The following is a 17,257-nucleotide window of genomic DNA, read 5'->3' on the forward strand; positions in this document are numbered from 1 at the left end:
GGGGGTTAGTAGAGAAGGTAATGATGTTTCTGCAGTAGTTCAGGGCAGGTGGTGACTTGCACAAGGGTGAGAGGAAGATGGAGATTAAGCTCAAGCAATGCCCTGTGAAGAATGACGTGGGGACCATGGGAGCAGTCCTGACTGGTAACCAAAATCATGAGCTTATCATTTCAGTGCTGTATTCGTACCCTTAACATACATACAAAATATTTAATCAAACATATTTCAGAGAATTATAGAGTATGATATATCTATATTTATCAATCTACTTATCCTCTGTCTTATAAAACAATAATGGTAATAATCACTTGGGTATGGCAAGTGGTCACTATATTGAATAAGAATGGTATGCTTCCATCCTTGTGTAATTATGCAACCTAATGCTTGTATCATAATGCCAATAAATCATGCAATAGTCACTATCGTGGTCAAGGGTGCCAGATACATGGGTGAATTTTCTCAGGACAATAATTGATTTTTATTCAATGTGGAAGAATATTAGTAATTTTAAAAAACCCTTGACAAAACATGACAAATAGTCAAAAAGTACTGAATTGTAACAGATTTATTTGGAAAATATATTGTGAAACTGTGTATTTTATACCATTCTAATCTGTAAGAAATACACTTCATAGCAAACCCAACCAAAATGTCTCAATGAGAAGTGAATATCAAAGTATAATGAACACTGTTATTCATGTTCTTTCATAAATTTCTATAGTTGTCTCTTCATTAATAATAGGCATCTACATTTGCTTGACAGGATGTAATAATCATAGAAGGAAGGAATGGAGTACTGAACACAAATTTGAAAGAGGATAATGAAAACAAGGTATTCAAAGAAAAGAGAGGATACTGGATAAACCACCTAAAGCTATTTTCTTTGAACAGATAATGAAGAATGTGCCATCTGCACACTCTTATTATTTTTACAAAATTGTGTATCTTTTTGAAGGGTTATTTAATTTACATGTTTTACTTCACTTTCATAAGGTCATTTAATAGACCAAACATTTTGATTAACTTAAAATAACTGCATATTCTTTTGCTACAATGCAAGTACAGTATACTACAGAACGAAAATTAAAGGAAGAAAGTGGCAACATAGCTAATGCTTGTCTTACGCATTTCATTTTAAACAAGAATCCAGAAATAAAAGATAAAAGAACTTTTTGTAACATAAATACTTTATTCAGCCATTTAGCAATTTAGCACCAAATTTCAGAATCTATTTAAGATTAGGTACCATATTTTTGTACTTTCTGATACAATATTATTTCATGTATTAATGAGAAAACCCACCGAACGACATTGAAAGAATCATGTTTCCATCTCAAACTGTCATTTGTCAGTGACTGAAGATGGGTCCTCTAGTACATCTCTGTCACAAAATGCCCAACCAGAGCTTTAAATGATAATAATGGTAATATCTAACACTTATGAGACAGTTACTGAGAACCAGGCACTTTTAAGAATTCTATGCATTTACACTTAATCTTAAAAAAAAAAATCCTATGAAATAGATACTATCTCCATACTACAGTTGAAGAAACAGAGTTTATAGAGAAGTAAAATAATTTTGTCAAGGCCGTATAGAAATTAAATGGAAGAACCCAAGTTGTCTGAGTCCAGATGTCACAGCTGAGGATACCAGGCCTGGCAAGTGGCAGGCCTGAGGATGCCATCAGCAGCAGCTTCTGGAAGTATGCAGGCCATTATCTGTGCAAGGGAGTGTTCTGGCCCTCAGGGTAGAGGCCTGGGGCACTCAAACATTGAGATTCTGGTCAGAGGAAGAGAAGCCAACAATAGAGATGGAGAAGGGATAACCAGGGAGATGTAAGCTCAGAGCACAAATCTGACCACTGGATTAGGCATACTGGATAGGGTTGACAATCTTGTCAAGGGTACTCTCATTAGAGTAGTTAGGACAGAAGACTTAATGGAGTGAGCTGAGCAGAGAAAGCAAAATGAAGAGAAGCAGAGGGAAGGATCAAGTCTAGAGGCCAATGTGGGGTCATGGGAGGGCCAATGACAGGCTTTTCTGGAGCTAGTTGTGATTACAGACCAAATCCAACATGGGCATCGTCATGTAAACAACATGCAACAAGATGACTGGCCTTTGGGTAAAATGAGACCAGTGTGACAAACACATCAGCAAATCAGGCACACAAAAGACAGTAGATTAATCAAAGAAAGACAGCCTCAAGCTACAGTACACCTGGGATATAAAAGGAAGTGGCATGAATTTGTTATGCAGTTAAATGGCAAAACTACTCACAGAAAAAGTCCCACAGAGAGAAAGTCACTGAACTAATCTCCAGAGAGGCATAGAGAAGGCAGAGACCAGTTACTTAGGAAGAATAAATACAATTATAGGGGAAATACTGCCCACAGGGTATAATTTGTAGTCTTATAGAAGTCACATTTCAAAATACTGTCTAAAAATAAAAGCAGTATAATCTCCCAGTAGGGCAACACCAATTGATTTAAGTAGTACAGGTGCATAAATCTAACATGTTGGAGAGACGATTTCTTGAATTCCTTGACAACAGTCTGTGCCTTGTTAATTTTGGCATCTCTGGGACTCAGCATAATACCTGGCAACAAAGATGTTCCCGAGATTGTTGTTAAATAAAAAAGATATGAAAGTGATCAATCCTCATTAACTCAGTATGTGAGGAGTCAGGGTGGAAAGAGAATAGAGAGGTCCTAGTGTTTTCATTTAAATGAGGTTTGATGGTTTTATTGGACTCTCAGGGAAAGAAGATGGTGACAAGTAAGAGAAAATAATGGGAAGGCAGTGGTGGGGGAGCCTTATTTCCTATTGATCATGTTTACATAGAGAGGCTTTTTCACTTGCTAGAAGGGAAAGGTATAGGAAGGAAAAATATCTCAGCATCAATCAATCCTTCATCATGATCTGCCCTCTGAGAGAAAACAACATATCTGATCAGTGAATTCGGGTGAAGAAGTGAAGCCAGAGCAGATAAGCAGACTCTTCTCTTTCTTTTCTGATATCGTCAATCAGCATGCACACTTTCTCTTCCTTCTTTGTGTATCAATTATTTATTCCTGTACAACTGGCTAGTTTGGGGTAAATGCCTCCGATTGTGGTGGAAGGTATTGACAAGCCCAAATGAATCCATAGTACCAAGTCATTTTCCAGTTCACCTTTATAATACAGGTACCTTTTGACCTCCATCTGCCTTATTTCTACATCTACTTTTCAGATGACTATAAATTTGGATGAAGGAATACAGGCTGTTAATTAATGATTACACCTAAAATCCCATCACAGCTCAAGCCACAGAGTGAAGTGCTTTAATTTCCACCATAAGGGATTTAAGAGACTATAGGAAGTACAACATGGCATGAACAACATGACTTTTGGATTCTATTTAATGTGTTGAGTAAACTATAATCAAATGACACACATAGGTGAAAAGAGCTGGTTTGCCTTTATATAAAGGCTAAAATAGTATTCAGGCTTGTGACCAGCCCCATCCCTTCATAAAGAAATAGATGAGAAGGAAACAGCAAGCAGGGGGACTTTCAGAGACTGCATGCAAGTTGGTTACATCTTTGGAATTGGGCAGTAAAAGGAATCCAGCAATTACCAGATGCTTTTAAGGAACTCAGACTAGAGAGAGGTCAACTGATTTATCAAATGTTCAGAGAAAAGACATTAAGACATTACTATTTTTAATGTTTAAAAACATTAAAATTGAGTGTCTGTGCTTAGTCGCTCAGTCGTGTCTGACTCTTTGCGACCCCAGGCACTGTAGCCCGCCAGGCTCCTTTATCCATGGGATTCTCCAGGCAAGAATACTGGAGTAGGTTGCCATTTACTCCTCCAGGGGATCTTCCCAACCCAGGGATCGAACCCAGGTCTCCCACATTGCAGGAGAACTCTTTACCGTCTGAGCCACCAGGGAAGTCACTGAAGAAACCTACTTCTGTATAGCAAGACATGCTTCAGAACAGAAACATATGTTTACAAATTAAAATGTCTTTTGCAAAAAAAAATAAAAATAAAAAAGATGATCTTCTTGAGTTTGGTGGTATTGAGCAGAGAAAAAGCTACTAGAGAATGATGGGAAGCAATAAGACTGCAAACCTTCCAAATAGTTACTTTCAATAGTAAGCATTATTTTTCATCATGAAAAATAATGACTTAGTGAAATATGAGCCATATCAAAAGGTGTATTTTCAAGAGCTATTTAAGAGAGAGACTCTTTTCCGCATATGCTTTTCGAATCTCCCAGAATGATGTTGGCAGCCTCCTTATAGACCATTCTTATCTAGAAGGGAGTGGATTTTTTTTTCAGGTAATAAGATCTAATCAATTTCTATTATCAGAATTATATATATATATTTTTAGCTTGCAACCTGACAAGGGTACGATTTAAGCAATTTAAGTAGCAAGAACATATTAAAATGAGTCCTGAATGTAAGCATTTCTTCACCTTCCTTACTTCATGTCATAGAAGCATCAACATTTTGCCTTCAACAGGATAGATTTCAAATAAAAATCAAGCTTGAAGACTAAACTATTAAACTTCACTGAAGCATAACAGGATGACACAGAAAACAATGGTTTCACTTCAGAAACTGGACATTCACTGGGGAACACTTACTATAGGTTGCCTGCATAATAAAATTGTTTTCTATTTTAGTAAGAAAGTACTCACATTTATTTATCACTGGAAATTGGAAACTGTATTACACATTTGAATTCTGTGGTTAATCTACACTAATATTCTTATCCCTGATATGCATAAACAATCAGTTTTTTTTTATATATTGGCTACTGGTTGAAGAAAAGAAAGCCAATAGAATTGCATTTACTTAACAATTACTTTTTCTACATTTTTCCAATGCTACTACATGATTATCTAAGGTAAAATCTGTACCCAACTCATAATAATTTTTGGATATAAATGGAAATGGTTTGCATCAGTCTGATTTCATTATTAATACATAGTTCTTTGAAATAGAGAGTAACTGTATAGGTGTTGCAGTGGAAAATTCCCCTGTCCTCATACAAATTTATTTCACTTTTTATAAATTTGAGCAGGCTATGATTATGTTAGCATTCTTCAATTAAAAATGAAAATTCAACCAAGGAGAAAAAAGTAGTAAATTAATATAATTAAAAATTAAATATCTCATTGTGCAACCTAGTGACAGCATTACTACCTCTTACTCTCATATACTTAATACTATCAGTAACTGCCCAGTAAACCAAAAAGAAGTTAATGTGAACTAATTCATTTTGAATCTTTTGAACTATATTGGGTACATATAACATAGATACTCATTTCATAATTCCATCTCCAGCTTTTAAAATAGTGCCTGCCAAATTTTATAATGAGAGTGTGTGGGGAAGATGATTCTGATATTTTTACAATCCGTTTAAGAAATATTTATTATTTCTAGAGTCTCTTATACATTTACTCTTAGAATGCCTATTTGCAAATAACAGAACCCCCGTTTGAATAATCTTTTTTGGAAGACACCAAGTGTTTCATGAAGTAAAGGAAGAGTTGATTAAGCATGACAGAGGTATGTGTCTATTGATGGGCAGAGAAAGGAGACCCACAAAGAGACGAGAAAGCAGGCCTTTAGAGAAAAGCAGAGAAATAAATACTCCCTAGAACTACATATTCGGAGAAGGCAATGGCACCCCACACCAGTACTCTTGCCTGGAAAATCCCATGGACGGAGGAGCCTGGGAGGATGCAGTCCATGGGGTCGCGAAGAGACGGACATGACTGAGCGACTTCACTTTGACTTTTCACTTTCATGCATTGGAGAAGGAAATGGCAACCCACTCCAGTGTTCTTGCCTGGAGAATCCCAGGGACTGGGGAGCCTGGTGGGCTGCCGTCTATGGGGTTGCACAGAGTCAGACACGACTGAAGCGACTTAGCAGCAGCAGCAGCACTACATATTACAGCTTCAATAAATGAAGATAAACAGATTTCCTGCATTCTGACTACAGAAGATTTGGGGGAGCCCAACCTCCCTTATATGCCCACTCTGGCCAGGAGGACAGCATATGACTGAACTATGATAAGAATCTTGTGGCAAGCTTGGGAGGTGGTTTCCATAAAAAAGGAGTGGGGGTTGGCAGGCCGGGCAGAGCAGACTGTCTCATAGATGCTGATCATGCTGGGAAAGTGGATGGTAAATGTAGAGAAGTGGCAGGTGATCCCACCCAGGTTAATAACAAGTTAATGTCCTAGAGAAATAAGAGACTGGAATGACAGTAGGGGACAAACGGTGAATGTAATTCTGGATTATTTTACATAGACTGAATAACATTTTAGTCAGTAAAAAATGATCAACTGTCATTCATATGAATTATATGTTTTATGGCTGAAAAATGGATGAATAGTGTTAATTTTCTATGTTGCAAAGTAATATTTTATTCAGCAAGCAGTGGGTAAACACAGGGTAGGAAGTATAACAGAAGAGGGTATGATAATAAAGGGAACGTGGAAGCAATTTTTTGTATACTGATTGACCACTTTGTACTGGGCATTATACCTTAAGTTAGGGAACCTCTCAGAAAGCTTTGCCCTTATAAAAGTTTTTGATTTCTACAGGGCTTTAAAGAAAAAGCAATTAGGTTAGGGCTGAACTCAATATGAACTGCTCAGAACCTACAATTTCATATCTAGGTTTAAAATCTAAATTATTATTATTTTTTAAAAAGCTTTATTTTTTTTATTTTATTTTTTAATTTTTTTTATTTATTTATTTTTAATTAGTTGGAGGCTAATTACTTCACAACATTTCAGTGGGTTTTGTCATACATTGATAAAACACAGTTGATCTTGGATTCATGTATCATCCCTTCCTCTGCTGCACTGTAGAACCCTGGACAAGTCATTAAACTTCTTTTACTGAGATTTCCTCACTTGTAAAATAAAGATATAGAGATACTATGTGTTTAATAGCATTTCTTTGATGCTAAGTTCTACAATAATGTAATGAATGCAAAACATAAAACAGCATAGTTCTTGGAAGACTAAATGCTCAACTAGCATGGACAGCAATAAGGTTCTAATCTGGGTTTGGGGCATGGTAGGAGGTAGAGATGGAGAAGGCAATGGCAACCCACTCCAGTGTTCTTGCCTGGAGAATCCCGGGGATGGGAAAGCCTGGTGGGCTGCCGTCTATGAGGCTGCACAGAGTCGGACACAACTGAAGTGACTTAGCAGCAGCAGCAGCAGCAGGAAGTAGAGACAGAATGACAATACTTGATATCACATAGATGGCAGAGGGAACTGGAGAAAGGGAAATGGTACTCACCCCAGCAACAGGGCCAGTGCAGGTCCAGTTAAACTTGAATCCTCATCTCAGTAGGGGATTTGAGATGTTGACCAGAGATCTAACTGGAATGCTATCCTAAAGACTGGGGATACCAGTCTGATGGTAGGAGAGGGATGGGATGTAGGTAAATTTCCAGGCCCAGAAAAATAGTCCATGTGTAATAGGTTCTCATTAAGTATTTTTGGATGGAAAGATGATAGACTTTATCAGTTCACAGCAAATAAAATATGGCAGAAACTGCTAATTGTCTCCCCAATATTTACTTTCTCCCTTTTTGCTTCTCTTTGTTCTAGAATGTCTCCCAATTTTATCTGGGAGTCTGTCAAGAGACATTTCCCAGTCTCAAAGACATCTATGTGTGCCTATATATAACTGAGATCTCACTGATGGGATACAAGTAGAAATGACATATGCATCTTCAGGTCATGGTTTTAAAAGGAACCAGCTTGTTATTTACTGAGGATGTGACTGTAGAATTGATGATGCAGATGAGGACAACTTGGTGGATGGTGGAGCAACAAGAGAAAAGGACCTGAAAGTGAAAGTCACTCAGTCGCGTCCGACTCTTTGCGACCCCACGGGCTATAGAGTCCATGGAATTCTCCAGGCCAGAATACTGGAGTGGGTAGCCTTTCCCTTCTCCAGGGGATCTTCCCAACCCAGGGACTGAACCCAGGTCTCCCACATTGCAGGTGGATTGCTTACGAGCTGAGCCACAAGGGAAGTCCCAAAAGGACCTGAATCCCTGATAATCGCAGGGGGCAGAGGCATTGCACTCCCTAAACCACGCCCAAATCCAGGCTTACAAGTGAAAGAGAAAGATGCCTTTGTCACTGTTAACTGGCCTTGGTTAAAAGCTGGTTACATTCCTAACAGGCTTCCATCACTCAAGTATGGTTGGAGGTATGAGAGGGTATATTTCAAATTTATTATATTCTAAACCATCTGAGTGGGACTAAGTTGAGCTGAGGGACTGCTATTCATATTCATCAGAAATGTCTTTAATCATTTAAAATGAGCATTTATTACTTAGTAGAAATAGTTACTATAAAAAAGTAAAAATTATTTTACCATCTCTTGTATATCCTCTCTACACTCTTGTATACGCTCCCTTCTGTTATACCTCATTTACATTCTCTCATCACTGAAATAATTAGATTAGACACAGAGATGGTAGTAGTGAGATCAAAGTAAAAAACAATAGACCAAAATAAGAAAACTAGAGAAGATATTTTGATTCTGCAAGGCATTTCATACTTAATTTTGTGGTTAATTGCTTTATAAATAATACATAAAGATTTCTCCACTTGATACTAATAAAACAATTGTTAAGGGAATTTCCCTTTCAATGGGAATAGGAGCCTTCTATATTATTTCATGTGGAAGATGGCTGAAAACTAAAGTTTGTATCATTGAGAGTTGATTTTGCCAGACCATCATATTAACTTTGTGAAATGTCTTAAGACTCCAAATGTCAGAGGGATTATTATACAAAATATATTTGGGTATTGCATCTAATTTATGTCAATTTTTCTATCTCTTTAAATAAGAAACATTTTATTCAAGGTCATTCTTTAAAATTTAAAGCTACAAGCCATGGCTTTAATCACATTCCATAAATCAGAAAAAGAGAATAAAGTAAGAAATTAAAGTTGAAAGACATGAAAATTACAGTTACTACAATTTTTTCTTTCCTCACTGATGACATAACCTGAATCTATTCTTATAAATCCATCAATAGCCAAAACTAATGTCATTTGCAGAAAACTTCTATGTGAAGAGGACAAAAATAACTGAACACTCGTTGGGCACTAACAGTAAATGAGAAATGGATGGGCATGAATTTTCGTGTAACTGAGTAATCAGCAACCTGAAATTTAAGGAAATTGAGTTTTTATTTATTATAATTCTTTATACCCATGACTCTGTTCTCTTACCTTCTATATCTTCATAATATGCATATGATTTTCTTTTTGGAATCACTATAAAGTCTGACAGGTCTAAGATAGGATTTTTTCCCCAAAAATCTCCATCCAGTGTGACTTCCACTTCCTCTTCTAGCCGCTTCCTGGCCTGACACTTTATGACAACTACAGGAGAGAAATAGTTTCAGTTAATTTGATTAATGGGCTATTTGATTGTTCTTGAGATAGAAAAAAATGAATTATGCTATGAAAAATAGAATTCCCTTTGGCAGACTTTGGCATGTCATCGCATCTGGTATTAACACACATACATTCATTCAGTATCTATATACACTGACATTTTGGAATCATGAATATTAAATAATATGTAAAAACAGCATGACAAGAGATAAATCTAGAAGATACACAGCAAAGTACAGAAGATTACATTAAGATGCAGAAATGTGATTCAGGGACTAGATTTTTCAGCTATCTGTAAGCTTATTGTGGTAAATACCAAATTTTACTTAAATAAAAATACTACAGCAAATACTTTCAAATAATTTTTTTTAAAGTCTTATAATATTTATTTTATAATACTTTTAGAATATATCTTATTATCTCCTAAACTAAAAATATTAATTTAATTAATATTTAATTTAACTAAAAATAATATTACATGTACCTTGAAATTTACTTAAATTATTTAAGTAAAATATTTTAATTTCCATGTGTGAATTGCTTTCAAATTGATACAATACACTATTTAGCAGTTAAAAGTAAAACTAATTATTTATTTAAAAATAATATTAACCATTATTACATATTAATTTAATTTATAGCATTAAACATTAAATTAATGTAACTATATATTTCTCTCTATATATTAAACTCCAACATTCTCTTATATAAATTTCAGACGTGTTAGTGATCTTGTGAGTAACCAAAATATTATATCTATATATAGCTAATAATTTTATAAAGGAATATTACTATGCTGGCACCATCTCTATAATATTATGAGGCCATGTATACTAGAGTCCATATTTATCCAAAATATATCAAATGTTATATTTTATCAGTTCAGATGCACACAGGACATAAACTGAATATGAGATAAAAAAGTGAATCATAATATTAAAAAAACTTTTGAAATATATTACTGTATGCTTTTATGGCATCACTAATAACATATTTTAAAATAATTTTATTAGAATATAGTGCTTTACAATGTTGTACTAGCTCCTGCTGTACAGAAAAAAAAGATAATAATATGTTCATCGGAACTGCAAAACTGGATAATGTTCAGCAGATTTACGTGTTTTTGCAATATGTACCACATCTACAGTAAAGAAATAATTAAAATAAATTTTATTTTAATTCTTAAACTTATAGGTTGATACTGAACATTTTGGACTTAGAATTAATTATGTGAAATGTACAACAGGGTACAAAGTTAGATGTAAATTAAGTGGGTTGAAATGGCTGAAGAAAATGTACAAGCTTTTCTGGTTATAATTAGCTTCAGTCTTAGAGCATTAAATCGGAAATTAGTGTGATCAAAGTAACAATTAGCATCATGTCACTGGCCTTGTCCTATACGTCCTTAGGAAATTAGTGTCCTAGCAATACCAGGATTACTAAATCACAATGGATTCACATTCCATTGTCTTTACACTGTGATAGGCAGTGCAGCTCTTTTCCAATTATCTACCTCAATGGACAGGAGCAGATTAGAATGCACAAAGAGAAAAGATGGCTCACAGTGCAACAAAAGTACCCTGGGCTTGAGAATAACCTGGGTTATAGATAAACATAGAAAAGAAGAAAAAGAAACACCAAACATTGATTGACACAGCTGAGCAGGGAAAGCAATGGGTTATTTCCGACGTGTTCTTAGGAATGAAGAATGGGCTGTACAGAGAATAAATAATATTTATTTATAAAATCTTACCCATTTGTTTCTCAGGGCATTTGTAGAGAAAAAGAATTACTAGAATAGGTTTTAGACTTTTGGTAAAATGATTTAATAACTACTATACAATCTGCTCAGAACACAGATGTTCACTTGGTTGTGCTAATATAACACAGGCTATTTACAGAACTCACATTTACTTAAAAAAAATAATAACTACCAAGAGAAGTGACTTGACAGAAAATGTCTATGTTTTGGAAGCATATTTAACCTTTATTGAAGACAACGGTGCAAGAAATTTATGTTTTTATTTTCTCATAGGCTTTATTTTAGGCTTCTAAGAATCTGCCTTAAATCTTTAATCTAGGGGGAAAAAAAACAGTATCTGGAGTAGACACGAGCAATACTGCTGTTAGAATTCCAACAGAGTAATGTCTAGGCTGTATTACATCACTTTGATCAGAAGACTATTATAAATTTTACACTGCTCAGCTCTATGGAAAGTATACAAAAACAACTATGTCCTAGACAGAAATAAAAAAAATATTTTGACATGTTTGTGAAGCATTCTGAAGATAATTTAGTGTATGTGAAATATTTATGTGTTGATAGTTTTTTTAGCACAAGAATAAAAATTCTTCAAGTAAAACAAATGACATTTATTGTCAAAGGTATTGTTAGGTATGTGGATTTTCACTCCACTTAAAATTAAACTACATAAGGAAATATATAATCTTGTTCTTCCTTTATAACCAGTGTATCTGGGGAAATGCTATTATTCACAAGCAAAACTTGCTATTTTCTCTTCTAAGTGTGGTGACATAATTTATGCTAGTAAAGACAAGCCCTTTTTCACTAGCAAAGACTGGTATTGGAGGAAGAAGGAAAATTCAAAATTTCAAGACTTCTTACAGCTTATTTGTGTTGTTCAAGGTGGAGATTGAAAACAGATAGCCCTTTGTTGTGCAATTCAGTGATTCTTACTTATGAAGAACTATGCCTAGAGCCTGGTAAGAGGTTGGGATACTAAATTTCACCCTATGGTTATCTAAGAGGAATTGTGCTTGTTATCTAAGAGGAATTCTTACACTGACCCTGGGAAGAAAATGGGAACATCAAAGTATGCAGAAGAAGTGAGAAGAGTGTTAAGGAAAGAGAACATACAGAAACTTGAGGTAAGTCTGGATTAGGTGGAGGAAAAAAGGGGTCATTGAGAAAAAGAAAGGCATTTTAAGAGTAGAGATTTGATGTTGCATGTGTGGTGGCAAAGGAAACCTCCCTGAAACCTCCGTAGTATATTCTGACTAGGTTTTGGAGAACAAAATCAAAGATTTGTATTAGGAAAACTAACAGAGGAATCATTGTCCCCATGAGTTACACAGAAGCCAGAATATGGTGATTATATGTGATCCAAGAAGCCAAGTACCTAGGAATTTTACAAGTCTAGTACAGGGCTCAGAGTGCATCAAAGACTGTGAAATAAAGGGGTCTGAAGTTGATGTTATATCAATCTTAGCTGATTGGTAGGTTTCACCAACAGCAAGAACAACAGGAAATGGTATAGTTTTGTGAAAAGATCATTGAACTTACTGTTAAGAGAACAGATTCAGCCTTAGCGTTCCCACAGAGCTGGGTGACTTTATACCTACTTTCTCTGAAACTGGATTTTCTTGCTTGTACAAAGAAGACATGTGATTAGACGGTCTCTAAGATCCCTTAAAATCCTAGTGTTCTCTGACTGTAAGATATACTTACTTTGTGAGTTTTCAGGAGGTGGTGCCTGTGGGAGTCCAACAATAGGGTATATCCAGCGTATTTCTAGAATTTCTTCACTGTCTAGTCCCAAACCCCTGATTAGAAATTAAATTATTAAGAGTGAACAAAAGAAGAAACACTTTCAGTATTAGTATAAAATAACACATTTTTAGTGACCTAATGATACTTTAAACAAAGCTCATAAATTTAAACTTCGGTGGAGAGAAATAAGTATGAAATAACAAACATTTTCTGCAAATGCTGATTTTTATAAACATTTCAAACCAAACCCTGGGAAATCATCACAAAGAAAACTGCAGTACCATCACTGCCAGATCCAAGTTACAACTGAAGAACTCTTTTCCCTACATTCTGGAGCAGCTGGCCCTCCATATCTGTGGGTTCTGAATCCACAGATTCAACCAACCATGAACTGAAAGTATTATATAAAAAAAAAAAAAAACAAAAACAGAAAGAAAGACATTTTGGAAAGTTTCAACAAAAACAAAACTTCTATTTACATAGCATTTACATTGTATTAGGCATTATAATAACACAGAGGTGATTTAAGGGCTTCCCAGGTGGTGTTAGTTAGTGGTAAAGAATCCGTCTGCCCATTTAGGAGATGCAGGAGACACAGGTTCGATCCCTGGGTCTGGAAAATCCCCTAGAGGAGGAAATGGCAACCCATTCCAGTATCCTTGCCTGGGAAATCCCATGGACAGAGTAGCCTGGCGGGCTATAGCCCATAGGGTCACAAAAGTGACATGACTGAGCACAACACAGCAGCAGAGGTGATTTAAAGTATATGGGAGGATGTGTATAGCTTATATGCAAATTCGATGCCATTTTATGTAATGGACTTGAGCAGCAAAGGATTTTGGTATCCGTGGGGGTCTTGGAATCCATCCCCCAAGGATACTGAGGGACGACTCTATTGGTATTAATATTTACTGATGTGACTAAACTGTGATTAATAAGAGGTAATACAGTTTCCATGGATTATACTCTAAACTGGATAGGAAAAGCACAAAACAAAAAATGCCGTTAAGTACAGGACTTCAGAAAGTAATGGGGATTGTACTTTTGGAGGCTACCAGTTAAAACCAAAGGGGCATTTGTAAAATTATTCAAAGTCCATCAGACACCATCAGGAGGACAGTGATCCTAGAAAATGGTTTTGACTGTTGTTGAAAACAGATTTTTCTTATTAAAGATGGAGCACAAGACACAACAGGCAGGACCAGCTTCACCAGCATATGACTCATTCAACAGCACAAGAACTCCACACTTGGAATCGCTCATGTTTGTTTACTGTCTTGATATTCTTAATACTTTTTGAACAACGGCCTGCTCATCTTCATTTTACCCAGATCACGTCTGCAGTCTTGACTGCAGGAGTGGTGAAATCCTGGCAGAATGGACATTAATGAGCCTACAGGAAAGAAGGTTTTGAATGTGAAGAAGAAATATGTACACATAAGACAAAGTAAGAATTTCCTTTGAATTAAGGCTTCTAGACCATTATTTAATTAAATTATGAAAGAAGAGAAAACATTGAAATCTTCCATCAGTACTGGAGTCTGCTTACATTTCAGCTAAGCAAAGAGGGGACAAGTAACATGCACTCTGGCAAAGACACCACACACCCTAGTCGTGGCAGTATTTCATCAGGATGTCATATACCCAGCACCGTATCATCACTTGGGTGTGCATCGGTATAAATCCTATACTTTGCCCAGAGAGGCTGATCCAGGTTGCTCTGTAGATATAGACTCAAAAAGGACTCTTTGTATTTGACTGTATCTGACTGTGATTCATTGATACGATACTTAAGATTGACTTGTTCCTCACTCAGAACTTCAAATCAGCAAAGATATATACAATCCCCCTATAACAAGTATATTTTCTTCCTCTAACTATATACATATCAATACTTCAGAGAAAATAAACTCATGAACTTTACATTGCATAACATATAAAAGAAACTGGATCAATCAACGCTAGTCAAAATGAAATCATATTCCTTCAATGTCCTATTTAAACGTTACCTTTTCACCTCTGGGTGCAATTCCATAAAATTGTCAATAAGCCATCTTTTTCCACTGGCCTTCCTCATTTGAATAAGGACCATTGTTTTTTGTAATTTCATAACCTGGGGCATAAATAACACCTGGATATCCAGAGTCCCTTTAGGAGGCAATGCAATTCCTGTTAAAAAAAAAAAAGTTCGAATGTGGTAAGCATTTTAGAATATAATTTTAACAATGAAAGTAACTTTTCCTTACTGATTATCTAAATTTTTCAAAATCACTTCTGAACAAAAAAATATGATAAATTATATGTGTACTTTACTTCACTAATTTCCTAAATTCCTAAGTAGGAATTAATTCCTACTTCACTAAATTTCCTCAAATGTCATCAATTTTTTAAGAAACATTTTATCCTGAGGCAAGAAGGTTCTTCTGAAGAGGATAGAACTGAAGAACTGTTGATAGTTTTAGCTTAAGTTTCCCAGAGTGATAAAAGAACCATAAAACCTATGAGCCTTTACAAGTCTTACTGTATTTTACATAAGATATAGTACAGCAATTCTGTCCTTTCAATTTTTTTGTGTATTTTTTTTTCTAGACCATAATAGTTCCATGTTTCTGTCTGGAGCCCCAAAATGGCTACCAGTAAGCTGTTTATTTCTCTAACTGATCCATGAAGGAAGCTAAAGCTTATTCATGAAAGAAAGGGGCATCCACCTCAGGTTGTAAAAATCAGAAGACAGAAAAACACAACTTTTTCTTACATTATAATGAATTAAAAAAATTTAGCCTTTGCTTTGCATAAGTACTACCTGCAAAAAAAATTGTTAGACATGGAGTTTGCTATGCCCCAACTAGAGAGATGCTGATTTGTTTAGTCTGAGCTGAGGTCTCAAAGCTGCATATTTAAGTAGTAGCTCAAGAGATCCAGAAGCAGATGGTCATGAGACTTAGAAAAAACCCCTTTACCAATGGACAAGTATTGAGAGGTTAGAAGACTAGTGAGCTTCTGGCCATTTATAACACTGAAGGTTTCCAAGTGATTGGTGTCTTCTTTTATTTTGAAGAGTAGCATTCTTTCTTTATAAGAAAATGAGGGATTACTGACTATATATTTTTTAATTCTTTGTTATTAGATTGAAGATATTCAAGGCCATTTTGTGAATATTGTACTAAACTATAAAGAATATCAAAAAAGAAAATAGAAAATGGCCCCTCTACAAAATATTTCAACTTAAAATTCTTATAAATTTAAAATTTTTATTTTTATTCCTTCAGGAAATAAAAATTTTCTAAGGTGTATAATCACACTTAACAATAACCAATAATCAATATGATTACTAGTTAGTATTTATTCACTGTTGACTATATGTCAGGCTCTGTGCTAAGTATTTTTCACATGACATTTCATTCTCCAAAATCACCATAAATAAGTGTATTATGTTTCTCATTTAAGATGGAGATATTGAAACAATTTGGTTAAACAACTTGCCCAAAGTTCCAATGAAAGACCGTGGTGTGAACAAGATATATGAAAAATTTCTATCGTCAACTTCGTCTTTATGAGTTCTATATTTTCAATGAATCATTGCATTCAAATAAATAAAAACAGCAAGAGCCAGAATAGGCTAGGATAAAAAGCTGGAATATGATAAAAACAGGACAGCTGAGTCAAATAAACCATACATGAATCTCCAAGGAAAAGTTTCAAAATGATCATTTACTCTTACAAAAGTATATTACCCGTTAGAAATAAACCAGAAATAAATAAAAATAAACTCAGACATTCAGAGAGTGTAAGGAGTCAAGACAAAGATACAAAGGATACTTGGTTGCTAACATCATGCTTTCTTAAAATATTTGAAATGAAAGATAATCCTATAATAAGCCCATTTAATTAAAAATCTAGTAGGCTATTTGTGGCTGCAACTTTCCACCAGTCTACAAGTAGAGCATCAGTCTACAAGAAGAACTAATACCAGTCTACAGGTAAAACCAATACCAGTCTACAGGTAGAACCACAGTTTCTTATTGAATTAACCATACATTTCTTTATTATTACATGTTTGAATAGTAAGACTCACTATCATGTTAATAAACTTCCAAGAAATGACTGAAGCTCAGCATTGATAAGAACTTTGAGGATTTATCAGATTCATTCCGTGTCTCATAAATAATTTTTATTTCCTTTGGTTTTCCCATTGTCTTTTGCAACACTTTGAGCAGAGACAGGAAAGCTGTCCACATTTCTATCTTATAAAGAATCTGACTCATGTTTACTTCTAATATCTATATGTTTTCATCCTTATA

The 17,257-nt window shown here is 35.1% G+C and overlaps 1 protein-coding gene across 1 annotated transcript in view; it reads right to left on the minus strand.

Moving 5' to 3' along the window:
• The window catches only part of CFAP47 (cilia and flagella associated protein 47), a 479,971-nt gene that overhangs the window by 46,596 nt on the left and 416,118 nt on the right, over nt 1-17,257 (minus strand). Inside the window, exons 58-60 of the mRNA XM_043897451.1 lie at nt 14,966-15,125; nt 12,915-13,009; nt 9,278-9,430 (exon numbers count right to left, since the gene is read on the minus strand). Coding sequence (XP_043753386.1) covers nt 9,278-9,430; nt 12,915-13,009; nt 14,966-15,125 — 408 coding nt within the window. The remainder of the gene's footprint in view (nt 1-9,277; nt 9,431-12,914; nt 13,010-14,965; nt 15,126-17,257) is intronic.

The sequence above is a fragment of the Cervus elaphus genome, chromosome X (genome assembly GCF_910594005.1).
Source record: "Cervus elaphus chromosome X, mCerEla1.1, whole genome shotgun sequence".
NCBI classification, from domain to species: Eukaryota; Metazoa; Chordata; class Mammalia; order Artiodactyla; family Cervidae; genus Cervus; species Cervus elaphus.